General features: G+C 63.1%; 2 protein-coding genes across 5 annotated transcripts; both read right to left on the reverse strand.

The window, feature by feature from the left end:
• Window positions 1–3,052, reverse strand: C2cd4c (C2 calcium dependent domain containing 4C). Of its 2 annotated transcripts, XM_047538111.1 has the most exons (3): window positions 2,974–3,052; window positions 1,998–2,597; window positions 1–1,778 (listed from the first exon to the last, which is right to left on the reverse strand). In XM_047538111.1, the coding sequence occupies exons 2-3, from the start codon at window positions 2,497–2,499 to the stop codon at window positions 1,231–1,233; spliced, it is 1,050 nt and encodes a 349-aa protein (XP_047394067.1). In that variant the 5' UTR covers window positions 2,500–2,597; window positions 2,974–3,052; the 3' UTR covers window positions 1–1,230. The 2 variants fall into 2 exon arrangements, with proteins under 2 accessions (XP_047394067.1, XP_047394066.1); XM_047538110.1 differs by having other exon boundaries at window positions 1–2,597.
• Window positions 3,053–8,126: 5,074 nt separating this feature from the next.
• Window positions 8,127–25,834, reverse strand: Shc2 (SHC adaptor protein 2). 3 transcript variants are annotated; one of them, XM_047538108.1, is made up of 13 exons: window positions 25,115–25,834; window positions 21,347–21,417; window positions 20,025–20,085; window positions 19,815–19,934; window positions 16,951–17,004; window positions 16,741–16,792; window positions 16,543–16,669; window positions 15,586–15,742; window positions 14,973–15,033; window positions 13,727–13,885; window positions 12,321–12,631; window positions 10,468–10,601; window positions 8,127–9,596 (listed from the first exon to the last, which is right to left on the reverse strand). In XM_047538108.1, exons 1-12 carry the CDS (start codon window positions 25,559–25,561, stop codon window positions 10,473–10,475), a joined length of 1,749 nt encoding a protein of 582 aa, XP_047394064.1. In that variant the 5' UTR covers window positions 25,562–25,834; the 3' UTR covers window positions 8,127–9,596; window positions 10,468–10,472. The 3 variants fall into 3 exon arrangements, with proteins under 3 accessions (XP_047394064.1, XP_047394062.1, XP_047394063.1); XM_047538106.1 differs by having other exon boundaries at window positions 8,127–9,653; window positions 25,115–25,832; XM_047538107.1 differs by lacking the exon at window positions 8,127–9,596 and adding an exon at window positions 9,640–9,770.
• Between the last annotated feature and the right edge of the window lie 616 nt (window positions 25,835–26,450).

Here is a 26,450-nt window from a genome sequence, read left to right on the forward strand (position 1 = left end):
AGGTGTCTTAAGGATTTATCCACAGCCAACTTCAAACACAAAGATATCAAACAGTGCAGGGGTATACAAAACGGGGCCCCAGGGAGAACAGGGAACAGGGGAGATCAGAGTCCGAGAAAGGAGGTGTGGCTCTGAGCACTCAGCCTCACACAGGCCTCTGCCTGCTGCCCCCTTGACAGGCCTGGGCCCTGGATGCTCCAGGATGTAGAGAAAAGGGGACCAGGCATGGGACAGGTGGCTCCAGGCAGCCCCTCCTTCAACACAAAGCAGGAACAGGCTTTTGGATCCCAGGGAGTCCATTCCTGCACCTTCCTAGTGGGACTTGGAAATCTGGGGTCAGAAGGAACAAGGGGGTACAAGGGGTAACAGCCAAGCAGTGGCGGACAACCTGGGAGCCACAGACTCACCCTGGTCACCATGCCCACAGGCAGCCTGCCACACTTGACTTGTGGTTGTGGGAAACCCCACAGAAGTCCTTCAAGAACACACAGCCAACACAGTGAGACCAATGGGCCAGCCAGTCACGTGAAGAGCCGCAGTCAGGAATCCCACCCCCCCCCCACCAAGCCATATGTACATGCCTAGGGGAGGGGCTTGCCGAGGGATGGCCCGCAGGGCAGACAGACAATCCCCAGGGACACGGAGGGGTCACAGGCAGAGGAGCGTGGCAAGCGCTTCCACTGAGGCTGGCTCCGGACGCCCCCAGGACTTCCTGCACCCAAAAGCAACAGGCTGAGCTGAGCCTGGAGGAGCGGAGCTGGCACAGCGGTGCTGCAGGTAAGGGCAGGCTCATCCACAAGGCCCCCTGGCTCCAGTCCAGCAGCTGTCCACACGCTCCAGACACAGTGGAGGGGCATCCCACCCCTCACCTCAGGGCCCAGGAGGGCATCCGGCACAGCTCCCTGGGCATCTGGGCAGAGCAGGGAGCAGAACAGGGAAGGCTGAACTCTGCCCAGGGCCTCAGCCACCTGGCAGTTCCCAGACCGTGAGAACCTCAGACGCTGCACGGAAGAGAGGAGGGGGACGTTCAGCCTGGGAAGCAGCCCACCCTCCTCTTCCAACAGGTCATGTCATGAAAAATCGTATCTGGTGGCCACTGTGATCCAGGACGCCCCCGGGGACATCGAGGCCAGGCCCAGGATGAGTGTAAGCCCACCTCCCTGTGCATCCTGGCCCCAGAAGAGCTGCTGGCAGGCCCAGGTGGAGGGAGAGGGCTCCTCCCTCTGCAGCTCACAGGAAGGGGAGCAGGGAGGTGAGGGGCAGCTCCTTCTCCCCGAGCAGCGTGTCCCGCTTGAGGCTGCTGCCCTTGTTAACCACCTTGATCCTGAGGGCCAGTTTCCGCACACTGGCGGGCCCCAGGCCGTCGAAGAAGAAGTCCTCGTTGAAGACCGGGTGGCGGCTGTTCTTGATGATGGTGCTGCGCTGCTTCTGCAGCTTGCCGGGCACGAGGCACAGGCCCACGCAGCAGTTGATGCTGCGGCCATCGCAGGGACGCTCATAAAGGCCCTCTGCGGCCAGCAGGCGCACCCGCAGGCGGGCCTGGGCCGCCTCGTACTCGGCCAGCAGCCGCACGCTGCCCCTGGGGCCCATCCGGACGGTGTGCTCCCCTCGAGGTACCTGGCCCGATTCAGGACCCGGTTCCGGGGCAGCCCGGCGGGTCAGGCGGCGCCGGACCCCGGGGCTGGTGTCCGGTGTGCTGTCGTCAGCTGACAGGGAGCCATGGCGACCCACGGAGTGCTTAAGCTGGCTCACCTTGGCCTGGCCGTCCTGGGCGAAGCCTTTGAGCAGCGAGACAGAGCGGGAGAGCAGCGGGGACCCGAACGGGGAGGACTCAGCCGAGGACCCCGTGTCGCTCTCGCCGCCACTGAAGTAGCGGCTGGGGCTCATCAGGGCCCCCCCGGCCTCCCTGGGCGCCCCCTCGCCCCCGTTGGCCCTGGCGCCTGCCCGCCGGCGCCCTGTGCCTGGGGAGCCCACCTGGGCCAGGGCCCCGTGCTCACTGTGGAAGAGGGACTCCTTGCGCCGGGTGTGGGGGCTCTCGGCCAGCGTCGCGAAACCGTAGGACGTCTGGGCCTTGGGCACCGAGGGCAGAGACATGGCGCCCTGGGCCTGGGGGTCGGCGCTGGGGGCCTCCTCGGCCGGCCAGTCCTCGGCGCTCTCGATCTGGATGACGTGCCTCGTGGCGGCCTTCAGCAGGCTCCTGCTCTCTGCGGCCAGTTTGGCCGGCAGCCGGGGGCTCCGCGGCGAGCGGCGGGGCGCAGCCGCCGCCAGGTTCTGTTCGGAGGCGGAGGGGCCCAGCTCGGCCGGCCCCTCGGCCTCTGCGGGGCCAGAGGGCAGCTTGGGGGGGATGAAGAAGTCGGGGATCTTGTCGGGGGTCAGCACGTTGCTGTACAGGGGCCCCTTGGCGGCCTTGTCCCCCGACTCACTCCCGACTCCCCGGGGGGCAGCGTGTTCCCCAGATCCACGAAGCCGCTCCAAGAACCACATATTGGTTTTTTTCATGGGGGCAGTAAGCGCGGGGCCGGAGGGCAGCAGCAGCGTCCGGGAAGAGAAGCAGGGGGCAGCAGCAGCCCCTGTCCACCAGGGCCGCCGCCAGGGACCTGGCCAGAGGGGCAGAGGGGTCGTTCTGGGGGTGTCCCAGCCCTGCCGCCAGGGACAGGGGTGGAGCCTCCCCTCCCAGGGGTCGGTGAACTTCAGAGCAGGAGCCGAGGAGGCAGCCCAGGGGCAAAGCCGCTCTCCCGCCCGGCCGGGCTGCAGGGTCCCGGGAGCCCAGCCCCAGGGAGACACCGGGCGGGGTGCCCAGCGCCCCGGCCCGGCCCCGCCCCCGGCGCCCGCCCACCTGTGGCTTCTCCCCGGACGCCACGGCGCGCTCTGGGGCGGGGGAGGGCCGAGGGTCTGGAGGCCGGCGCGGCGAGCCCACCCGGGCGCACCGGCTCGCCCCGGCGCGGGTGCGGGACCCGGGCGGGCCTGACTCACCTGCCACGGGACGAGGCTGGAGACTCGCAGGGCTCTGCACAGGCGGGCGCAGCTCCGAGCGGCTGCAGCGCAGCGCCCGCCAGCGCGGAACCGCCCACCGCGCCGTATTCCTCCTAGTGCGGCCGCCGCGCCCGGGGCGGAGCTTCGCGGTGCCCGGCGCGGGCCGCGGCTGCAGGCTGCAGACTGCAGAGTCCTTGCGGCCCAGACCCAGCCAGCCAGGCCTGGGGCCTCCGAGCAGCGCCGCGGCCCCTCTCGGGCCTCCCCAGCCCGCGACGCTCCGGGCTCAACACGGTCTGCGGTCTGGGGCCCGCGACTGAACCCCACCCCAGCCCGTGCAGCAAGGAGTTCTGTTGCGCTCAGGGGTGTAGATGAATGTGAGGGTTTCCCTCCAGAAGTAGAGCCAACCCCGCAAGGATGGGGGGGGGGGGGAAGACACTCTCATTCATTTCTGGTGGAACTGTGTATTGGAAAGCAGGATGGAATTCCTTAGGAAACTTCGAACGGAACCACCATTTGACCCAGCTATTCCACTTCTCAGCATATATACAAAGACTTAAAATCAGCATGGCCACATCAATGTTCATAGCAGTTCAATTCACAATAGCTAAGCTATGGAACCAGTCTAGGTGCCCTTCAACAGATGAATGGATAAAGAAGGTGTGCATATACACAATGGAATATTAGTCAGTCTTAAAGAAGAATGAAATTATCACATTTGCCCATAAATGGATGGAACAGGAGGCTACCGTGCTAAGGGAAATAAGCCAATCCCAGGAAACCAATGGCAGAATGTTCTGTCTGATATGGGGATGCTGACTCAATGGAGTTGGGGCATGGAGGTTCACCAGATTGGGCAAGGGGCGTTGGGAGAAGGGCTGGGGATGGGAGTGGGAAGGGCAGTAGAATGAATTGGACATCACTTTCCTATGTTCATGTATGAATATGAGGCCAGTGACACTCCACATCATGTATGACCACAAGAATGGGAAGTCACACTGCATGTATGTACAGTGTGTCAACCTGCATTCTGCTGTCAGGTATAACTAAAAAGAACAAATAAACACTAAGCAAACAAATAAATAAACCAAAGAAGAAAAGAAACAGAGCCAGCCCCAAAGCCTGATCACTCGCTGCCCAGCGGCATTCTCTGCACAGCCCCCAAGGGCCCAGGGCAGCACCTTCACTTCAGGCCAAGGCGGCTGAGGACCTGCTTGCTGGGACAGGGACCTGGGCACTGGGAGAGCCTGAGAGAGGTCGCTGCGGCCCCCAGCGGGAGGCACGCCATGCATGGAGGTGTGGCGACTCCTGACAGGACCAGCCGGACCACGGGGCGGGGGAAGGGCGTGCCGCTGGCAGATGGGCAAGAGAGCGGGAGGCCAGGGCTCAGGCAAGGCCAGGGCACACTGAGGCCACCAGCCCCTTGCCACCAGCTGCCCAGTGGCCTGCCAACCAGTCTTCTGCCACCTCCGTCCTCACCCTGCCCCACAGCCTCAGTTTCCTTGTCTGGAACCACGGCAGCCACTTCCGCATCCAGTCTCCCTGCATGAGAACCAGCAAGATATGGTATGACCAGGACCGGCCTGTGCAGCAGGTGAACCTCAGGAGCCAGCCGTGTCCCGGGAACGGCCGGAGCTGCCTCACGACCCACGCTGGGCCAGGGCTGGGGTGGAGCAGGGAGCCGGGCAGTGCCCAGCCTCCAGCACCTCCATCTGTCCCTGGAGCAGGTGGCTCGAGGACAGGGAGCCACGCCGTCCAGTTCTGCTCACCCACAAACGGCCACGCCCTCCTCTGTGCCGCAGTCTGCCGGGGAGACACACTGAAGGCCTGCCACTCACTCCACTTCCAGGGAGCCTGGAGAGCCGCACAGCCATCTGACATCCCTGAGCCCCATCTGGGGCAGTTGCTGGGCAGATGCCCCCTGCCTGCTGGGCCTGCAGCCCCTGGAGGAAGGCACCCAGGCCCAGCCTGTCACACTGCAGCCCTGAGCAACTATTTCCCAGGCAAATCGCAGGGAAGAGGACTCTCAACCAGCCATCCTGCAGCAAGTGCCCCAAGGCCTGAGGAGGCTCCAGCCCCACCACTGCCCAAAGGCAGGGGCTGTCCAGGAGGACACCAAGCTGACTCTGCTGAGGAACTCTGGAAAATAGCTTGGAACTGCTCGGCTAGGGCTCAAGCCCTGTGCCCACACTTCCCACTGTGTGACTTCAGGCAAGTGTCCAAATCTCTCTGGGACTCAGACCCTGAATCTCACCTCAGAGTGAAGACACCAGTCACCAGGCCAAGCACAAGAGGTCTCAGGCCAAGCAGTGGTCACCAGTCTGCAGGGAAGGAGAGCATCCCAGCCGGGGAGGTGCTGGCCCAGCCGGTAAGGCCCGGAGCCTGACCCCACCAGCCAAGCTCAGCCAGCTCTGCATCAGTCAGCAAATGAAGCCTCTCCAAGTCCAGGAAGCCTCCTGACTCCCTCTGACGGCCCTGGGGCCACAGGTGTGGAATCCCCCAGGCCCTCAGCTCAGCCTCCTGGCTGGAAAGAGGGGAATGCCCACCGCCTGCTGAGTAGCGGAAGTCCTGACCCCAAGGTGGGGGCCAGCAGGAGGGGTGGGTCCCAGATGAGGCCTGAGTCCAGGCCAGCCAGGCAGCCCCAGCACAGGCCCAGAGCAAGCCGGTGGGATGAGGAGCAGCCCACGGCCACGCAGCACCTCTGCCGCCTTCTCCCTGCGGGGCCAAGAGAACCTGCAGAGCAGGCCTCTCCGCAGGCTCCCAGGAGGCTGGCGGCTCCTGCGTCCAGGGCCTGGGCTCGCCTCTGGGCTGCCCAGGGGCACTCGCAACGAGCCCCCTGCTCTCTGGGGCTGGGGCCCACACACAGCAAGCCCTCCTGTCCCCTGGGCAGGACTCATGGCAGCCTAGGGAAGGCCAGCAGCTCATTCAGCTGCCCAGAAGCCAAGTTTGACCCAAGGACTGTCCTGTGCCCTCCATCCCCCACCCCAAATCTCCCTGAGGCCAAGGCCAAGGCGAGGAGTGTTTGTTGACTGGGTAGTCGAAGGTAGAAGGGGTGGGGTGGGGGAGCCCCTGGGGCCAGCATCGGGGCGTCCGGCTCCCCACCCACATGAGCACGGGGGCACCCCAGGCCCCACCCCAGCTCGCAGGACGGGCGCGTTGGGCCAGGCCTGCTCTGCCACCCAGGTGTGCAGACTTGGCTGCCTCCTCTTGCTTTTGGAGGCAAAGCAGGGAGATCTTGGGCATCCCAGCAGGTCCCAGAAACATGGGACTCCACGAGGATGGAGTGGGCCTGAGGGGCTGCACTTTGGAGGACCCACGGCCACAGGTGAGGAGCAAAGTGCACGTGAGCCCTCTGCCCACACTGCCCAATTCCCATCAGACCCTAGATCTCCTCCCCAAGTCCTGCCCTGTCAACTCCAAACCGCCCACCCAAGGATCTCTCAGCACCCCTGTGCTTAAAAGACCCATCTGCTCCCCCTGGCACCAAGCCTCACTTTAGCCTGTGTCCTCTACCCTGCTCCCTCTGATCTCATCTGCAGCTACACTAGCCAGCCTTGTTTCTTGAACATGCCAGACTCCACACACCACAGGGCCTTTGCACCTGCTGTCAGTGCTGCCCAGAACTTCATCCCCTTCACCTGGGACTCTCCTGCTTACCCTCCAATTATAGCCCCTGTGTCATTCCTGCAAAGAAACTTTCCAGATTGCTTGGATTCTCTTAATTCCAGGACTCTCCTTTTCACAGAAGTCATGATAGATTTAATGATCAATGTCATTCGACATTAAATCCATGAAGACAGGTCTGTCTTGGGCACTTTTGTATCCCTGGTGTCCACCAGAAGTCCTGGCAGACAAGAAGTGTTCAATGAAGACATGTTAAAGGAAGTTGGGTAGATGGTTGGGTGAGTGGATGGATGGATGGATGGATGGATGGATGGATGATGGATAGATGAATGGTGGATGGATAGAAGATGAATGAATGGATGGGTTTATGGTGGATGGATGAATGATGGATGATGGACGGATGGTGATTTACAGTGGATGGATAGATGTTGGATGGATGATGGATGGTGGATGGATGATGATTAGTGGATGGATGGTGGATGGATGGTGGATGGATGGGTGGATGGATGGGTGGATGATGGATAGATGAATGGTGGATGGATAGAAGATGAATGAATGGATGGGTTTATGGTGGATGGATGAATGATGGATGATGGACGGATGGTGATTTATGGTGGATGGATGGATGTTGGATGGATGATGATTGGTGGATGGATGGTGGGTGGATGGTGGATGGATGGGTGGATGGATGGGTGGATGATGGATGGTGGATGATGGTGGATTATGGATGGTTGGTGGATGATGGATGCATGGTGGATGCATGGGTGGATAATGGATGGTGGATGATGGTGGATGGTGGAGGGTGGGTGGATGATGAATGGAGATGGATGGTGGATGATGGTGGATGGTGGATGGTGGATGGATGGGTGGATGGTGGATGGTGGATGGGTGGGTGAATGATGAATGGATGATGGATGGTGGATGATAGTGGATGGTGGATGGTGGATGGGTGGGTGGATGGTAGATGGTGGATGGTGAGTGGATGGTGGATGGTGGATGATGGTAGATGGTGGATGGGTGGGTGGATGATGAATGGGTGATGGATGGTGGATGATAGTGGATGGTGGATGGTGGGTGGATGGTGGATGGTGGGTGGATGGTGGATGGTGGATGCATGGTGGATGGATGGTTGGATAATGGATGGTGGATAGATGGGTGGATGGTGGATGGTGGATGGGTGGGTGGATGGTGGATGGTGGATGGTGGGTGGTGGATGGTGGATGGTGGGTGGATGGTGGATGGTGGATGCATGGTGGATGGATGGTTGGATAATGGATGGTGGATAGATGGGTGGATGGTGGATGGTGGATGGGTGGGTGGATGGTGGATGGTGGATGGTGGGTGGTGGATGGTGGATGGTGGGTGGATGGTGGATGGTGGATGCATGGTGGATGGATGGTTGGATAATGGATGGTGGATAGATGGGTGGATGGTGGATGGTGGATGGGTGGTGGATGGTGGATGGTGGATGGTGGGTGGATGATGAATGGATGATGGATGGTGGATGATGGTGGATGGTGGATGGTGGATGATGGTGGATGGTGGATGGTGGATGGTGGATGGTGGGGATGGATGAAAGAATGGGTGGATGGATGGTGGATGACTGGAATGGTGGGTGGCTGGCGTGGTGGATAGACTGGTGGCTCTAAATGGGACATGGCACAAGATGATCTGCTCTGTCTCTTCCTTTGAAGGCTTCACTAGTCAGGACAGACCAGAGTGGCTTCTACTCCCCATGCCATTTCAGACACGTCCCTCCAGGCACAGGACAGGGCTTCCTGTGCACAGAGAAAGCATAGCCCCTACCCAGAGGGAAGCCCAGGCAACCTCTGGCCCCAGACATTGGCAGATGTGCCCAGAGCGATGTGGTGAAGACTGGGGCCTCTTTGGGAAAGATGCCGCACATCTGTGAAAGAGTCGGACAAGGGTCCTGGTGAGGAGTGGGGTCCCCTGGGGGCAGAGGCTTGGAGTAACTCTGGGAAGGAGAACCCAGAGAAGCTGGCAGCTTGGGAAAGAAGCAGGCCCCAAGGGAGACGGGGTGTGTGGGAGCAGCTGGGGACCAGGTCTGCTGTGCTTGGGGGTGAGTCCAGGGTGAGGAGGAGGCGCCAGGGGCCTGCCGCAGATGGGGTTCGGGCACGTCTGTAGCTCTGGGGAGATGCGCAAAGCGTCTCCACAGAGAAGTCAGGGACGCGAGTTGACAGGGCTGAATTCACTTTATCTTGGAGTGGAAGCAGGGGCCGGGGAGCCAGCCCACAGGCAGAGCACAGCCCCCGCCCAGGCCCCTGGCTCACTGTCCCCATCCCCCAGCCCCAAGGCCAACCTGGGCGCCAGAGCCTCTGCTTGGATGCCCAATGGGGAGCCCTGGCCTGGCCTCTTGACCCCACCAGAACCCCTCCGTGTGCAGGGGGGCCTGCACTCGAGGCTGTGGCCATTCCCAGGGCTTGTTACAAACAGATTCAAGGGTCCAGTCCAGGTCAACAGCTGAGGGCGAGGACAGGGCAGCTGCTAGGCACATCCTGGTGGGCAGCCACATCTCTCCTCCTGTCCCATGGGCAGGGGACTTCACAGCCACCACTGCCAACTGACTCAGAGCAGCCTGGACACCACCATCACCCCAGGCTGCCCCCTTCAATGTTGGGGTGTGCCCTGGCCTGAGACCCCAAGCACCTTAGTTCTCCCCTCAAATCGTCAACATGCACCCAGTTTCTCAGGTGGAAGAACAGCCTGGCGGACAGGAGTCCACATCCACACCAGGGCCAGGAACCCTAACGCTCCAGGGACACGCCCTGAAGTCCAGCCTGGGAGAAGACGGCGGGCCTCTCTGCACGGATGGAAGCCGGGCTTGGAAGGAGGACTGCGTTTCATGTGTCGCCTTGAAGGGCACGAAAGGGTCTGTCTCTGGGTTACGGCCCTCGCCGAGGGGTCACCGGGGCGGTGGGCTCAGCAGGGAGGGACTCCAGAGGCTCGTGCGCAGGAAGGAGAGCGTGGCGAGGTGTTCTGGCCTGAGAGGTCCGAGAGCGAGGCTGAGCACCAGAGGAGGGACAGGGCAGAGCCATCGCCTGCGGGCAGGAAGGGATGATGAGGGTGCCCGGGGTCCAAGGCGGCCACCGCTCTGCCTTCTTTGACCAGGAAGGGCCTCAGCGACAGCCTCTCTAGGAACCTCTTGGGCAGAGTGTCTGGAGGGAGACGGGGTGTCTGAGAGGGACCTGGAGAGGTCTCAAGATGTGGCAGGAGTGGCAGGTCACTGAGACCTCAGGCTGTGTGTAGGGCTGAGCCCCCCACCCCGTGTTCCTGCTGTGTGGCCCAGGGCAATGCCTTAACCTCTCTGTGCTTGTCTCAGAACTGTGATCCTGTGAGAGGCAGGGCAACCACACTGCCACAGGTATCACCGCCCAGCTCCCAGGCCCCAGGGGAGAAGGGACATGGAAGCTCTGCACACAGAACACAGCTGGCAGGCCACCCCTGAGCCCTGAAGCCCTTCCCCAGCCAGCAGGCCGAGCGGGGAGCCTGACGAGGGAAGGGGGTTAGGAAGGAGACCGTCGTCGTGGGGACAGGAGAGCAACCTGACCTGATCAGCAGCCTGGCCAGGAGAACTCCACTGCCCCCGCCTGCCCCCGCCTGCAGGTGGCCCCCAGCTCCCCAAGTCCACCCTCTTCCTCCTCCTGCCTCTCCCCAGCCCCTGCCTCACCCGGAGCCCCGCTCCTGCCGGAGACCCTCTCCCACATCAGACCCCACTGCAGGTCCCACGCCGCAAGCCCACAGCTCCGGCGCCATGTGGTGCTGAGCCAGCTCCCCTGGCCTGCTCCTGCCCCCGTCCCAGCTGTCCTCTCCAGGAGGGAGGCCCAGCACTGGCAGAGGCAGCGGTGTGCACACCTGGCTCAGGGCTCCCGTGGGACCACGCCACGCAGGTGCAGCTCGCTCTCAGCAGCCACGATGGGCTGCCCGTTCTGCAGGTGGTAGGCGATGAGGTGGCTGATGCTCTCGAACAGCACGTCCTTCGTCCGCACCTGCGGGACCAGAGGCCTCGGCATCAGTGCTCCAGTAGCTGGTCCGAGAGGCCAGCCCCTGCCCTGTCCAGGTCTGCTGACCGGCCACACTCCTCCAGGGGCCCACCTGCAGTCCCGTCAGAGCCATGGGTCAGAGGACTCCAGAATTTCAACCACAGAACAAGCCTCGGAGCCGCAGCACCACAGAAAGACGTGGGCCCTGAGACCAGCAGGATCCGGGGACCGTACATCCCACAGGGGCGAAGGGTGACCTTACGGAAGTAAGCACAGGTCCGAGCCCGGAACCTGTGAATGTGGCCTTGTTGGCCAAGAGCATCTGGACTACGGGCAGGCCCTAGACCCAACTGCTAGTGGGCTCATAAGAACACTCAGAACCAGGAAGACGGAGGGTCATGTGGATGTGGAGGCGAGGGCAGGCGGTGGATCTACAAGCCAAGGACGTGAGGGCAGCCAACAGCTACTAGAGGCTGGGAGGGGCCTGGTTCAGAAGCTCCCTCCTGGCCTCGGAGGACTCAGCCCTGCCAACACTCCAAGTTTGGATTTCTGGCCTCCAGAAGGTGGAAGAATAAATGTCTGTTGTTTGAAGTAATATAGTTTGTGGCCATTTGTCTAATAGCCCAAGAAAATGAACACACCCCTGAAATCTTGGAGATAGAGACCCAAAAGTCAGAATCACCAAATCCCAAAAGAGACCTGCCCTGAAGGAGGAAATAGTGTCACTAAGTTGGGTAGTGAATGCAAAACAGAGACCCCCCAGCTCCTCGGCCACCAGGCTTCCAGGGAAGAGACTCAAATACCCTGCCCCAGGGTCTGCGTCTCGATACAGCATCTCCACAGAGCTAATGCAGGAATCCACCGGAAGGACACGGAATGGGCCCACGCAGAGCTGACCCTCACAGTCCAGGCCGGAGCGGATGCCAACGGTGGGACAGGAAGAAGGGGCGCCTGGGCCAGGGGCACACCCTCCCTGGGCCCCTGTGCACCCCCTGCAGAGAGCCGCATGTAGGCCTCTGACTGGACGGGAAGGCCACCACACCTCTGAGGCTGCTCCCGCTCAGTGGGACCCTGCCTGAGGCCTGTGGCCTCTGGACACTGAAAGATGCCTAAAACCAGGGCTCCCCATAAGTTGGAAAATGCTTTTTAAACCCTAAAGTGCTTCAGAAACGGGAGGTAACAAGATCTCACTTACTTAAAGCAACTGTAAAATGCACCAGGAGGAGAGAGGGAGAAAATTCCCAGATAAACAATGCAGGTCAAAGACACAATTGGTGATTTAAAAATCCAGATTCCAGCTGGGCACAGTGGTGCATGTCTGTAATCCCAGCAGCTCAGGAGGCTGAGACAGGAGGAACATGAGTTCAAAGCCAGCCTCAGCAACTCAGTGAGACCATCTCTAAATGGGGATGTGGCTCAGTGGCTGAGTGCGCCCCAGTTCAATCCCTGCTACCAAAAAAAAAAAAAAAAAAAAAAAGATCCAGGTTCCAGAGATGTGGAGGTTGGGTGGGGAGTGCCAGAACCTCCCTGCGGCCAGGGCAGGACCTGAGGGAGCCGCAGCAGGTGCTCTAGGGAAGGATGGCGCGGGCGCTGTGAACCCTCAGGGGCCGGACACTGGAAGCACTTTTACACACCCGGCCCTCTCAACTGGAAGCAGCGCGGGTCCTGCCAGGGAGCAGCCTCTCACATCCACCTGCAGCCTGGCCGCCCTGCCCAGCGCCTTACCACACCCTCGGGGTCCACCAGCAGCAGGTGCTTGGGCTGCCCGGCCTGCATGCCCGTGAGGACGTACTGCCCCGGGTTGGTGACGCTGTCGCGCACCAGGAAGTCCCCGTCCGCGCGGAGCAGCCTCTCCGCCGCCCGCCGGCTCATGCGGCCGTGGTACCAGGGCTCCTGCCGCAGCTGCTCCTCCGTGGGGGCGATGGGGGCCCGGCGGGTCGGGGGGCTGGGCCACTGGTCCTCCAAGGGGGGCGGTGCTGCCATCACACCCACCGCGGCCGAACCCTCGTGCAGTTTCAGGGCGTCCTCGAAGGGTCCTGGGGGCGGGACGGCGTGCTGGGGCCTGCACCCCGCCTCCGCCCCGCCTCCGCCTGTCCCCTGCCCGCCCACCTGCCGCCTGGCTCTGCGCGCCTCCTAGACCCTTCCTGGCCCCTTTCCTCCCTGGTCTGCTACTCCCTTCTGTGGACTGCCTGCCCAATGTGCTGGCAGCGTGCGGGCAGGTCCTGAGCGGGCGACAGCGGGGTCCCTTTCTCCTCCCAGCTCCGGTGGAAATGGGCTCAGGACTCTGGGCTTTCCACAGGCTCCCCACAGGTGCCTCTGTGACACTGGACAAGGCCCACCCTCCCTTGGAGCCTCAGCCCCTCCCTATGCAACCTGCCCTGGCTCACCCCAAGACTCCTGCCCCACTGGGACCCTCCTTTTGACTACCGCGCCACCAGACCTGGACAGACGGTCAGCACATTTGCACCTCCTCTGGGTCAGGAGTTGGCTGCCCTGGGTTGCTTAAGGGGGTCAGGCAGTCTCAGAGAGAGCTTGACCAGCCTCCCTGCCCACTGAAGGACACAGGCAGAGCCAGAGGGTTCCTATTCCAGCACCTGGTACACAGTAGGCACTCAATAGGTACCAGGGCACATGGGTATTGCAGTAGTAGGAAGAAATAGGTGGCAGAGGAAACGGGCTTGGAAACATCTGAGAGCAGAGGTCTCCAGCCTCCTGCAGGTCCTGAGGCCGGCACTCCACGTGCAGGGGGGCTGCCTCGGAGGCCAGGAGAGAGGGCAGACATCCAGGCTCCCTCAGCCTCCTCAGGCTGAGCCTCTTCCCCAGTCGAGTCTCCTCCCCAGGCTGCACACCCACAGGGTTCAGGACGGGTCTAGCATCACCCTAGTCCCTTTTTGGACGAGGGATCCCCAGGGAGCAGCAGTGCCTCTCCCCTGGGACTGGGTCCCCACGGGAAGGGGCTTGGTCCTCAGTGCCAATGGGGTCCTGAGGCAGGGAGCTGGGCTTCGCCAGGGGCAAGGCAGCTCCCTGAGGACGGCCTCAGAGCAGCCCAACAACAGACCCCACAGACAAACCCCTGGCCAGCCATCTTCCCACCGGGTGGTGGAGCCTCTGGAGAAGGGGCTCCCACATACGCATGTCAAACAGGTCCTTCTTAGGGCTGTCCTCAGCGGGCAGGGACACGGGAGCCTCAGGTTCCGCAGCATCCAGGCCCTGGGTGTTGACATACAGGTGGTCCTCATAGTCCCGCGGTCCCCGGGCATCAGCCTGCACGTAGCCGTCCCCTGGCGAGGCTGGGTGGGTGGAGAGGGGCAGGGGTCAGTGAGAGGGAGGCAGCAGCAGGACTGGCCCTTGCTAGCAGCACACAGAGTGCCTGGTGGTCAGCACACAGGGCAGGAGGGGCCCGGCGGGGGCTTCTGGTTTGCAGGACGTGGCTTGGGTCCCCACATCTGAAACCACAGCAGTGACCGTGCCCTCCCCGTGACAGCTGGCATCCACCTGTCCACTTCAGTTGGCTTTCTTCCTCCCAGTTTCATTTCTGAGTGTGTAGAGTGTTCTCACGGTTCCAAAGCCGCAGCTGTGCCCCTAGCACGCTCAGAGCACCCGCGGGGACCAGGCAGCCCTGTTCTACCCCCACCTCACGGCCAGCCTGTTACCAGGCTGTCACTTGGGCTGACGGCGGACGGCTCCCTGGGTTAACTTGACTTTCACTTCTCCCATTTGAGCGAAGCTGAGCATCTTTCCCTGAGTCAGAGGGAACTCACGTCTTGTTTATTTACTTATTTATTTTTCTCAAAACTGAATCCTGGGCAGGAAGTCGTGAGCTGATAGCATACTGTGTGACCGTGTCACTGACCCCAGGGACACATGGGCTCCCATCCACGCTCTCCCGCCATGGGCACAGGCAGGTCAGCTGGCCTCTCTGCAGCTCCCTCTCCTCCTCTGTGAAATAGGGAGAAGGACACTTCCTCATTAAGAGGTGGGAGAGCTAAATGCCAGACCATGTCCATCCGGAGGACCTGGCCCTGTGACAATGGTGAAGAAACGAGAAATCTCCCTGCTGGCGCGGAAAGACCCGCACACGCCCAGAACAGGAGCCCCTGCCACCCCTGGCACCCTGCCGAGGACTCGGAAAGCGCAGGCGGCTCCAGCATGCACAGAAAGCTCCCGGGAACCTCGAGGAGCCACTGGCTGCTAATGAGGCTGCGGCGGGGGAGAGGGGTCCCTCCCTCCCAGGCATTTCGGCACTTCCAACCATGTGCCCAGAATCATTCCCAAGTTCAAGGAAACCCCTCCACAGGAGGAACGGCCGACACATCTCAGAAGACGCCACGCAGCCTCCCTGTGGCCCGGGCGACCCACAGGAGGTGGGGGTCCTACCTGAACCTGAGGGACCCAGGTCCCACTGCTGGCCGCGGGCGTCTCTCCGTGCAGTTGAGCCCTGAGGAAGAGGCGCAGGGCCGTGGGTGCGCCCACGCCCCACCCGTGTCCTGCCCCCAGACACGGGGCCTCCCGCAGGCCTTCCTGGCCCCCGCTCTCCAGGCTCCTGTGTGCCCCCTCCTCCAGCACTGCCTGGGCGGCCTCCTCTGCCCTGCAGAGGTGGTCACCCTCCTGGCCAGACCCTCTGCTCTGCGCTCCGCACAGCCCTAGTCCCCAGGCCCCGCAGCACGCTCCTCCCCAGGGGAGGCCGGCTCCCGCAACCAGGACCCCGAGCGCCTGGCTGTCCTCGAAGTCCTCCTCCTGGCAGTGATGAGGCCACTGCTCTCACGGCTGGTCCACCACCGGGGCTCCTGCCTGCCACACTGCCGCGGCCCAAACCCAGAGGAGGCCCCAAGCAGGCCGCAGGCCAGGGCACCAGTCTGTGGGGCTTTGTGAACAAGCCCCACAGAACAAGAGGGGGAATGAGGGTGGGCACAGAGAGCCTGGGCTGAGGCCCAGGAGGAGGCAGCGATCGGGCCCGAGGGTCTGTCCCACCCCAAGGACCAAGGCTGACCTGGCTGAGGGCCCCGAGGGTGCAGGGCTGGGCGACCGGGAGCCTGGAGTCCACCAGCCCGCCCAGGGGCGGCTCCTTTCCTGGGATGCTGTTGTAGTAATCATGTCCCTCGGCCTCCTCCTCGTCCCCCCAGGCCGACTCCTCCTGGCCAGTCAGCCTGGGGACAGAGCAACAACGAAGCTTGGGGGCAGAAAGGACAGCGGGCCCTTGCTGGCCAGGACACTGCCGTGGAGTAGCTCCACCGTCCTCCTCTGTGACACGGAGAGGGCACTGCCTCAGGGCCCGGGCTCCGCACCACCTCTGCCCCTGGGCAGCGAGGGCCACACGTCCGGCAGCAGCTGGGACCCGGGACGGCAGGGGGTCGGGCAGCAGCACTCGACTGCCTGGGGAGGCTCGTCCCTTGAGTCAGGCACCCAGCGGGGACCGACGGAGGCAGAGCGGCCTGCGCTGGCCGTGCCGGGCGTCCTGCGTGACTGACACCCGAGGTTCTTTTCTTCTTAACATTCTGTTGTTGTTTTGTGGTTCTGGGGAATGAACCCAGTGCCTCACACGCGCTAGGCAAGCGCTCACCACTGAGCCCCAGCCCAGACCCGAGGTGCACGTCCTCCGGGCTCCCTGGCCGGCTGGGCCCAGCCCCCACCTGCGTTCCCACAGCAGAGCTGGGAATGGTTCCCACGCTCTCAGGCCAGGAAACTTAAGTGACTGAGAAAACCACCAAAGGAGGATGCTCTCGGCACGCGGGAGCCGTGGGCTACGCGGGAGCCGTGGGACACCCACCCGGGGCCGTGCAGGAGGGGCTGGGGCTCCCCACGCTGCGGCAGGCAGAGCCGTCCAGCCCTGTGCGGGGCTTCACCTGGCCTCCCAGGGAGGGAAGGGACACGGTCCTCCCGTGGGGACCTTCCCAGGGCCCGGGAGGGAGGGCAGAGCCAGGCCCAGCGTGTGGAGACGGCCTCTCACCTCTCGGGGGGCACCGCTGCCAGCGGGGGGCCGTGCAGGTACTGCTTGAAGCGCAGCTCGAAGGCTTGGCCCACGGTGCCGATCACGCGCTGTGCCAGGCCCTCGCAGCACTCCAGGATGTGGCAGGCTGGGGACAGCAGCGTCCCTGTGACCTGGCTCCCGACCACGCCCCAGGGCCAGCCTCCCACCGCACCTCACCTCTCTGGTTGATGGGGTCCTTGGCGACGTAGGCCACGTAGTCCATCATGTCCTGGGGAGAGGGGCCGGTGCAGGGTCAGCTGGACCTGCTGGCCACACCGCCGGGGGTCCTGCACCCCGGGCATGGTGAAGGGGAGCCGACGGGCACCTCGGGCGGGTCTGGGAAGGATGGGAGGGTCTCGCGCCAGCCCCCCGCCCGTCGGGCCTTACCGTGTCGCCGCCCGAGGCGAAGGAGATGGACTGCATGTGGTGGGCGGCCACGACCTGGGCGCAGGAGGCAAGTCACCAGGCTGCTTCCAGGCAGGACCCGCCACGCGCCCTGTGCTGGGCCAGGGTCACGGGGGCAGGCGGGCAGGCGGGTTCAGGTGGCCCCTCAATTGACACCCACCACGGCTGGACCCAGGCAGCCAAGCAATCAGGTCCCACCAGGACACGCGGCCCTGGGAGGAGGGGCCGGGGCCTACGGAGGGTGCAGTTAGGCCTGCAGAAGGCTGCCCGCCCCTCACACTGCTCCCGACACACAGCCACAGAGGTGCAGGGTGAGACACAGCCACGGTGAGACACAGCCACAGTGACACACAGCCACGGTGAGACACAGCCACGGTGACACACCCTGACACACACACAGCCACGGTGAGACACAGCCACGGTGACACACCCTGACACACAGCCACAGAGGTGCAGGGTGACACACAGCCACAGTGAGACACAGCCACGGTGACACACCCTGACACACACACAGCCACGGTGACACACCCTGACACACACACAGCCACGGTGACACACCCTGACACACAGCCACAGTGACACACCCTAACACACACACAGCCACGGTGAGACACAGCCACAGTGACACACAGCCACGGTGAGACACAGCCACGGTGACACACGGCCACAGTGAGACACAGCCATGGTGGCACACCCTGACACACACACAGCCACGGTGACACACCCTGACACACAGCCACGGTGAGACACAGCCACGGTGACACACAGCCACGGTGACACACAGCCACGGTGACACACCCTGACACACAGCCACGGTGAGACACAGCCATGGTGACACACCCTGACACACACACAGCCACAGAGGTGCAGGGTGACACACAGCCACGGTGACACACAGCCACGGTGACACACCCTGACACACACATAGCCACGGTGAGACACAGCCACGGTGACACACAGCCACGGTGAAACACAGCCACGGTGACACACAGCCACGGTGACACACCCTGACACACAGCCACGGTGACACACAGCCACGGTGAGACACGGCCACGGTGACACACCCTGACACACACACAGCCACGGTGAGACACAGCCACAGTGAGACACAGTCATGGTGAGACACAGCCATGGTGAGACACAGTCATGGTGACAAACAGTCATGGTGACACACCCTGACACACACACAGCCACAGTGACAAGCCATTGTGAGACACAGCTATGGTGACACACAGTCATGGTGAGACACAGCCACAGTGACACACCGTGAGACACACAGCCATGGTGACACACAGTCATGGTGACACACCCCAGCAGCCCATCCCACACTGTCCACCACCGCTCATCTGCATTCATTTGCATGGCCCCGCCTCATCTGCCACCTGTCACTCAGACCCCTTCAGGACCCAGTGATGACCAGGCAGGCTGTGTCCACCCAACAGAAGTCCATTCCTCAGCCTCAAGGGAGCCTGTGCCCTGCCAGGAATCCCAGCCACACGGCTCCCTCCTGAAGCCTCAGCGTCCATCTGCAGGACCACAGGTCAGTGCCACACGACAGCAGACACGGTGAAGCCTGGGCAGCCCCTTCTGGAGCTCAGCCTCACTGCCCAGGCCAGCCCAGGCCCTGGCCCTCTGGGCCCTCACTGCCTCTCCAGCAGGGTCCCCGGGCGCTGCCTCTGGACCCCGTCAGGTTCCGTTTCCTCAGTCTTCACTCGGAGCCTGCCCATTCCTGGTCTGCAGAGGTCCTCGAGGACCCCCTCCTGGGTCCCCGCAGCCCTCTCCGTCACAGGTGCTCCAGGCCCTCCCACGGGGACCCCAGCCTCCAGTGTCCAGGGCCTGAGACCCCTCCCAGCTTCCCTACGCTTGCCGGCCGGGGTCCGGGTGCCTAGCGAGCTGCTCCCCACAGGACCCCGAGCCCCGAATTCCACCTCACTTCCCCAGCCGGGCTGCAGAGCCCCTCCCGCGGGGGAGCCGGCACCTTCGCTACCGAGCACACTGGGCTCTGCGTGCCCTCCTGCACCTCAGCCTCTGCCGCGACAGCCCCCGCGAGCAGCCGTGGCAGGGCCCCGCCTCCAGCCGAGCCTCCCTGCCCGTGGCTCCCTCGGGGCCTTCTGAAACAGCCATGCCTTGCTGCACACAAGTCCAGCCCGGACTGGTTCGACTCCCAGGCTGGAAAGCATGAGAGGCCAGTGTCCACAGCACCTGAAGCCCAGACCTGCCCAGGGCCAGCAAGGGTCCTCCCCACAGTGGTCTCCCGAACATCCTGGCCCTCACAGCCAGTCTCTCAGCAGAGCCTGTCCATCTGCCCCTGAGTTTTGTCCCAGTGTGGCCCCTTTCCCCGTGGGATCCCAGCCCTGGCCCTGTCCTCCAGCAGCCTCACAGTCTGGGTGCCTGGACGACCCTGCCCAGGTTCCTCGCTGCCTCCCAGGGCCTCCCGGGGGACCAGGCCCAGGAGCCCCATGTGTGCCTGCAGTGAGCTGTCGGGCTGCTCACAGCCCCTCTGCCCTGGTCCTGCACCCGTGGCTCTGCATGTTTCCACCCGCGGCCGGAGCCAGGCTCCCCCTCAGGAATGCAGGCTGGCCCTGCCTCCACCATCCTGCCTGCAGCTCCCTCCTGAGCTCTGACCACCGTGGACGCCCCACCCGGGCCCAGGGAGCAGCAGTGTTGCTCTTGGCTCCGGACTCCGGTGGACACGTCCACGTGACGTCCCGTGACACACCAGCCCCGCACCTCCATCCCAACCCCCCACCCCGCTCAGCATGCATCCGAGGCTCCTGACCCTCTGAGGGCCCTGGAGACCCCCCGAGGGGCCACGGGGCCCGAGGGCTGGGGTGGGCGGCACCCACCTGGTGGGTGGCAGGAACCGAGAGGTTGAGCCCGTCGACAGAGATGTTGACAGAAACGCTCAAGCCTGCGAAGCGGAGGTTGCTCCTGCCCAGGATGGAGGCCAGTGCCTTATTGGGGGCCTGGGTGGGCAGAGCGAGCGTGGGCCTCACTGGCGGGACTGGCTCGCGGCCGCGCACCCCACAGCCCTGCCGCACCCAGGCCCCACCCACCTTCTTCTTCCAGGAGCCCCGGACGCCGGGCACAGCCTCGTGGAGGCGGTTGATGGCTTCCCTGTGGTTGAAGAGGAGGAGGCTGGACGGAGGAAGGGGACTCTGCAGGGCGGGGCTGCCGAGGATGGGGCTGGGAGGGAAGGGTCCGGGAGAGGACGCAGGGCTGAGTGGTGTGGGGTCCCAGCAAGGAGGAGCGGGCGCCCGGAGGACAGGCCAGCCACGGCCTCAGCCACCGCCCAGCCCCTCAGCTCCACTGGGCCACACTCCCTCCCTCAGGGACCTGTGCACCCCTGGCAGGAAGCAGTGTCGCTGCCTGAGGTCCCCGGGGGCGGGGACAGACCCCCACAGTGTAGGAGGACGCACTGATCCTGAGGGTCACAGGGGACACAGGTCCTGGAGGATCTCAGTACCATGCAGAGAAATGGCCCCACACAGGGCGGGGACACAGGAAGGGGCCATCGCTGAGAAAGCAGTCGGCACATCCTCAGAAGGTACAGTCACCACACAACCCACGCTCCCACCCCTCGGTGTCCCCAGAGAGACAGACGCCACACCAAGGCCTGTGAACACTCAAGCACAGCAGAGGTGGGCAGCCAGGCGTCCTAGGAGGCCAAGGGGACACACAGCATGGTCCATGCCCCTGGAGCGTCCTCCGCCACCAGCTGCAGCGTGGATGGACCTGAGGACCCCATGCTTAGTGAGAGCCAGACACACAGGCCACGGTATGTGACCCAGTGACGGGAGGCTCCAGGACAGGGGAGTCCAGAGACGGAACATGGGCCTGTGGGCTCAGGGCTGGGGAGAGGAGGGGGCTGCTTGTGGGGACAGGCTTCCTTCTGGGCGATGGAATGTTCTGGACCTTGACAGGTCAGGGTCACACACAGTAGAGACACCAAGAAGTGCTGGCTCGTGCACTCTGACCAGGTGGCAGTCCACACGGGGACTGTCCCCGAGGGCACTCTCCAGTCGGTAGTGAGGGAACGGGTCCACTTCCACAGGAAGAGGGTGGACACACAAGCCCTGGTCCTGCCCCACCTGCACAGCTCTCCAGGACAGCTCAGGGCCCTGTGAAGTGGACCCCCCTGCCCTGCGCTGAGCCCAAAGTGGCCCAGGGCCCCTCCTGGCCAGGCAGGCCTCGGGAGCAGCCAGGACCTGGAGTCCGCAGCACAGAACAGAACAGCACAGCGCCCCCAGAACAGGCAGAGCAGGCCAGCCCTGCTGCTGACCGAGGGTAACCAAACCTGAGAGTGAGACCCACACAGGAGACACAACCGGCCCCCAGATGGGGAGCAGAGCGTCCCAGCCCTGGCCGTGAGGCTCACCTGGTCACCTGGGTGCGTGTGCTGAAGTCCAGGGAGCGCATGGAGCGGAGCACCTCAATGCAGCCCATGTACTGGGGAGAGAGAGGAGTTTTAGAGTGGCCGCCAAGCCTTCTCAGCAGGTCCGCCCTCCCGGGGTCCCAGGCACTGCCTGGGCATTCTCCTGCCACCTACCTGCACCTGGCCCTCCCCACCAGAGGTGAGCTGCGCTGTGTGCCTGTCCACTTACCCATCTGCCCTGGCCACAGCCTCTCCACTGGAGTGTGAGACCAGGACGGGACACCGGGGGTCCCTCCTCTGCACCCTGCACCCGAGGGACACCGGGGGTCCCTCCTCTGCACCCTGCACCCGAGGGACACCGGGGGTCCCTCCTCTGCACCCTGCACCCGAGGGACCGGGGGCCCCTCCTCTGTACCCTGCAGTGGCACAGGGGCTGGGAGTAGGATGGAGACTGGGGCCAGCAAAGACCAAATACGGACCATCCACCCTCTACAGGGAGCCTGCCCACCTGTGAGGACAACCACTTCCTTGGGAAGCTGACTCTCAGAGGACACTGAGGCGAGGACTTCAGCAGAGCCCTGGCTGCCCAGGACAGGAAGAGGGCGTGGCCAGAAAGAGCCGCATGTGCACAGAAGTCAGAATGAGCGGTCAAGAGGTGCACAGGGGACCGGGCCATGGCGGGGTGGGCGGCTGCACAGCCCTGTGTCCCACCAAGTCACGCTGTGAGCTCTGCACCAAGATTCAGTCAGCTCTGCTTTGCAGTTTTTTGAGTTTGGGTTTTTATTTCTTTTTATTTTTATATGATTTTCTCTTGAAATGGAGTCTCACTGTGCTGCCCAGGCTGGTCCCAAAACTCCTGGGCTCAAGGGATCCTCCTGCCTCAGCCTCCCACGTGCTGGGACAGCGGGTATGCCACTGTGCCCTGCTTGTTCCACGATGGTATCTCAGTTTTTTAAAAATGATAAAATAAAACCAACAGACACAAACTCTGACCCTGCAGCCCCACTTTCAGGACTGCGTCCCGTGCAGGGCCCTGCCTCCACTTGCTCAGGTGCCCCGTGAGCCTGCCCCCCGTGAGGTGGGACGTAGCCTGGCTACGTGGAGGTGCTGGAGCCTCCCACGGGGCACTGGGACGCACCTGTGCCGTCTGCTAGAGTCACACTTACTGGGTGACCTGCACGTGGGTCAAAGCTAAGTGAATCCTGGATTGGAGAGGGCTTGGCTGTAAACAGAAAGGAGTAAGTGCCACGTATGTTGTGAAATGGTCTCGAGTTTCAGGCAACTGACTGCAGGACAAAGGGTGCAGAGAGGCACCTTGCGTAGAGAGCGGCAGGAACAGCACGCACACGCACACACGGTGCCTGTGGGTCATGCCGTCTGGCAAGGTCCGAGAGGCTGATGCAGACAGTTGTGGAATGGCCACAAACCACCCTCCTCCCCCTGCTCTCGGGCCAACGGTGCAGTGTTTTCCTTCTTGAATGTGACACAGAGCCCAGGAGCCTGCACCCTGGAGCTGTCCCCAGGCTCTTCAGGGCCCTGCAGCCGCCCTGGTTGCCAGGCCAGAGCCCACAGCAGACGCACCTGCAGCTACAGGAACAGGGCCAGGGAGACCACTCGGTCTCGCCAGCCAGTGTCCACAGCTCAGTCGCCCAGTTGTGCAGAGATGTGTTAGCCAGCAAGAGCTCACAGAGACAAGGACGGGGCAGGGGACAGTGAAGACGAGGCAAAGGCAGCCAGGGGCAGCCCAGGAGTGGGGACCCAGTGGAGAGTCCCTGGGCTCACTGACATGGCTGCAGCAGAGCGAACGGCCAGCAAGGGGACATGGGGGCTGCAGGCAAGGAGGAGGGGCCACAGGGCATGGAGGGACATTCTGGGTGAACCGAGTTGCCTCACTTGTTGGATGGGCACAGGGGTGGGTGACATGATGGATGGGCAGATGAATGAGTGAAAGATGGTGGACAGATGGGTAATGGATGAACAAATATATGGTCAGACAAGCAAATGGATGGAAGGATGGAAGGATGGGTGCAGGTGGATGGACGAACAGATGGATGGGGCACGGGGGACAGATGGTGGGTGGATGGACGCATGGACATTGGCCGGGGGTATGGTGGGTGAGCAGGATGAGTGGATGGAGAGTTGGATGAATGGACAGAGAATGAACTGACAGATGAATGATTGGCATGGACTACATGACAAGCTGCTGTGAGACATGTAGCAACTCAAAGGGAAGCAGGTCTCTGCCCCCAGGATGGAGTGGACAACTCTGAAGGACGCCAGCTCCTCAGTGGACGCCCTCCCTCAGGCAGGGCGTGTGTCTCTGGGGGGTGTCCATTCTCGTGTCTGGCGTTTCAGGGCCGTAGGGGAAGGGATGTTGCTGGTGTTGCTGGTCTTCACCACACTCTGCCCACCACAAACTTAAGCCAGTTTGGTGACTTTGTTTTCCCTACCATGAGGTATGAGGTGGAGCGGGTCACTGAGCCGGCATACTGCAGATGGCCATGTCAGAAGACCCTGGGTCTTTGGGGAACCACCCAGTAGCCACCCTACTCCTTGCCTTCAAGAAATAAGCTGTCTCTACCGCCCAAAAAGTCTCAGCTTGCAAACCCCTCAGTTCTCCTGCACAGAACCAGTATAAGAGAACCAGACTGTGGGAGGAGGAGAGCCCTGGACCTGCGCCCAGGTCTGCATCCTCCCCCGTCGGGCAGGGCCTCCCACATGTGTCTCCCGTGGGGATATTTTTCAGAGCCAGCACACACGAGTGCTCTGGTCAAGAAGGAGTGAGGATGGCCTGGCACCTAGGGAAGCAGGAAGCTCTTACTGTGAACTTGGTCCAACACGTCAAAATGGTGCTGGGGGAGGGCCAAGCCTTAGCGCTCCTCCACTCTGGCGTCGCCAGAGCCCTGCCTCATCTTCTCTGGCCTCTTCCTGCCTCCAGACGTGGTCCACTCACAGGTGGACATGATGGACATGAAACTTGGGGGTACACTGTGATGCTGAGGGTCTGTTCTAGAGAAAGCAAAGAGGTAACCACCAAAGGAACAGGGTTCCATGACCCTGGTACGGGAGAAACTGCCCGATGTTCAGCAGCACTTTGGAATGGGCGATCCTTTTGTAAACTGGTGTGTTTTGGGAGGCTATCCCAGAGACCAGGCAGGAGGTGGGTGACCCTCACATACCTGCGGGTTGCTTTCAAGTGGCTTTATCAAAGCTCTACCCACACGGGGACAGGTGCACTGAGCAGTGGAGGTGAATGCCAGCGTCTCAGGTGGAGGTGCCGGGACCCCTCCCCCCACTTCCCATAAATAGAGAAGGTCTTTACTATAAACCACTCTTGGGGTCTAGGCGTCAGTGCTTTCCAAAGACCCCTTCCCACCCTGGCACCTCTGGCCAGGTCTCCGCAGGCCCCAACTTCACTGGCACTGATGGAGGTTTCCATGGGCACCCGGGTGTCCGCAAGTCCCTATCCAGGTACTCAGTCCCTGCACTCGGGCACCAACAGCAAGGGGTGCTTGATCTGCGCATGCGTGGCCCCTTCCCACCCGCCGCCCCTCCCCACGTGACGCGGTGGGAACCCGGACCCCAGCGCCTCCCGGATGGAGACAGCCGCAGAGCGCCGGCAGGAGATGGGGGTCTGGGGTGGTGGGGAGAAAAGGTGGAGAGGCCACAACTGGCTCTTGTGTCCAGGGACCTCAGAGAGAAAATGGGGGAGAGTCCCAGAACCCGCGAATGGGAGGATACCGGACCCGGAGTCCTGGCGGGCGCACTCACCCGAACGATGTAGGAGACCCCGGGCCCCAGGACTTTGGCGTCGGGGTGCAGCCAGCCGTGCGCCGGCTTGTGGATGAAGCTGCCCTTGCGGACCCACTCGTCCGCGGTGGCTTCTGGAGGGCCGGCCGCCCCCCGCGCGCCCCGAGGTCCGCGCACCCCCGCAGCTCGGCAGCGGCTGAGCGCCGGCAGAGGACAGGGCGCGACGCAGCGCGGCTCGCAGGCTCCCAGCACAGCAGCAGCCAGCGCGGGGACGCCCGCCGCGCCCGCGCCTTCGGCCTGGGGGTCGGCCGCCCGCGCCGCCGCTGAGCCGCGGCCCAGGAAGCCGGCGGGCGCCACAAACTTCCACTGAGGCATGCGCGGCAGCAGAGCGCAGAAGGTGGTGGGCGCCTCGGGCTCCGGGGCTGCGGGGGGCGCGGGGGATGCGCGCCCGCCTGGGCCCTGCGTCATGGCCGCAGCCGCCGGACCGAGCCGACCCGGACTGTGCCTGGCGCGATCGAGGCCCTGAGCTCCCGCGCGCTCCTCCCCTCCCCAGCCCGGTGATGTCACCGCCCGGCCCAGCGCGCAGCCGCGGGGGGCTGCGCCCCTGGGACCCCGGCCCTGCGCGTCCTAGCGCCTGGCTAGGGCCTGGGCAATGGAAGCCCGCGGAGGCCAGGGAGGGGCGAGGTGTCGAATCCTAAGCCCAGCAGTGGCCATCCCCACCCCACCACCGACTCTGGCCCTACGCCCGCCGCCGTGTTCCTAAGAGGGACTGCTGGGAGAGGCTTAGAAGTCATCTTTGGACGGATGGGGAAACTGAGACCCGAAAGGACCCCTACTCTAAGGTCAACCCCACCCTCTCCACTGTTCCAGGCGGATCACGTCCTGCTTTTATTTCTGAATGAAGAGACAGGTCTGGGAGAGAAGGGGCGTGCCCCAGGGCGCACCAGAGGCTCTGCCCGTTCTGAGACGGAGCCGAGTGCTTCCTCACAGTCTCTCCCTGGCCCAGTTTCCCAGGCTGTAAACCAAGAGCGAAATAGAGGAGGGTCACTCCTTATTTCTGAGGAGCGCTGTGTCCCATCAGCGTATCCGAACTCTGGCCTTGGCCTCCCAAGCCCGCGGTCCGCCCTGGTAGCAGGGTCCCCGCGGGCTCAGACCCCAAGGATTCGGCACCGGAAAGGGGTGTCACGGTCGCTGCAGGGTGCAGCCTCCAGACCTTGGTTCTGTTCGGACCGCCAGCCTCCGCCCCAAGCAGGGTCGGCTGACGGGGAAACAAAGGGAGGGGGCCGAACAAGCAGGTGGAGAAGGAGGGGCATAGTCCAGAGCCGGATCGATAAGCCCAAGCGATGAGGTCACAGCC

This window comes from Sciurus carolinensis, unplaced genomic scaffold (assembly GCF_902686445.1).
Source record: "Sciurus carolinensis unplaced genomic scaffold, mSciCar1.2, whole genome shotgun sequence".
Taxonomy (NCBI): Eukaryota; Metazoa; Chordata; class Mammalia; order Rodentia; family Sciuridae; genus Sciurus; species Sciurus carolinensis.

Coding starts and splice junctions, on each gene's coding strand:
- Shc2 (XM_047538108.1), bottom strand. CDS start 25,561: ATGACGCAGGGCCCAGGCGGGCGCGCATCCCCCGCGCCCCCCGCAGCC. Junction 15,034..15,585: donor CCCTCGGGGCCCTCAGCCAG/GTCAGCCTTGGT, acceptor CCTCTTCCTCAG/GGCTCAACTGCACGGAGAGA. Junction 12,632..13,726: donor GAAGGACCTGTTTGACATGC/GTATGTGGGAGC, acceptor TCCCGCCCCCAG/GACCCTTCGAGGACGCCCTG.
- C2cd4c (XM_047538110.1), bottom strand. CDS start 2,499: ATGAAAAAAACCAATATGTGGTTCTTGGAGCGGCTTCGTGGATCTGGG.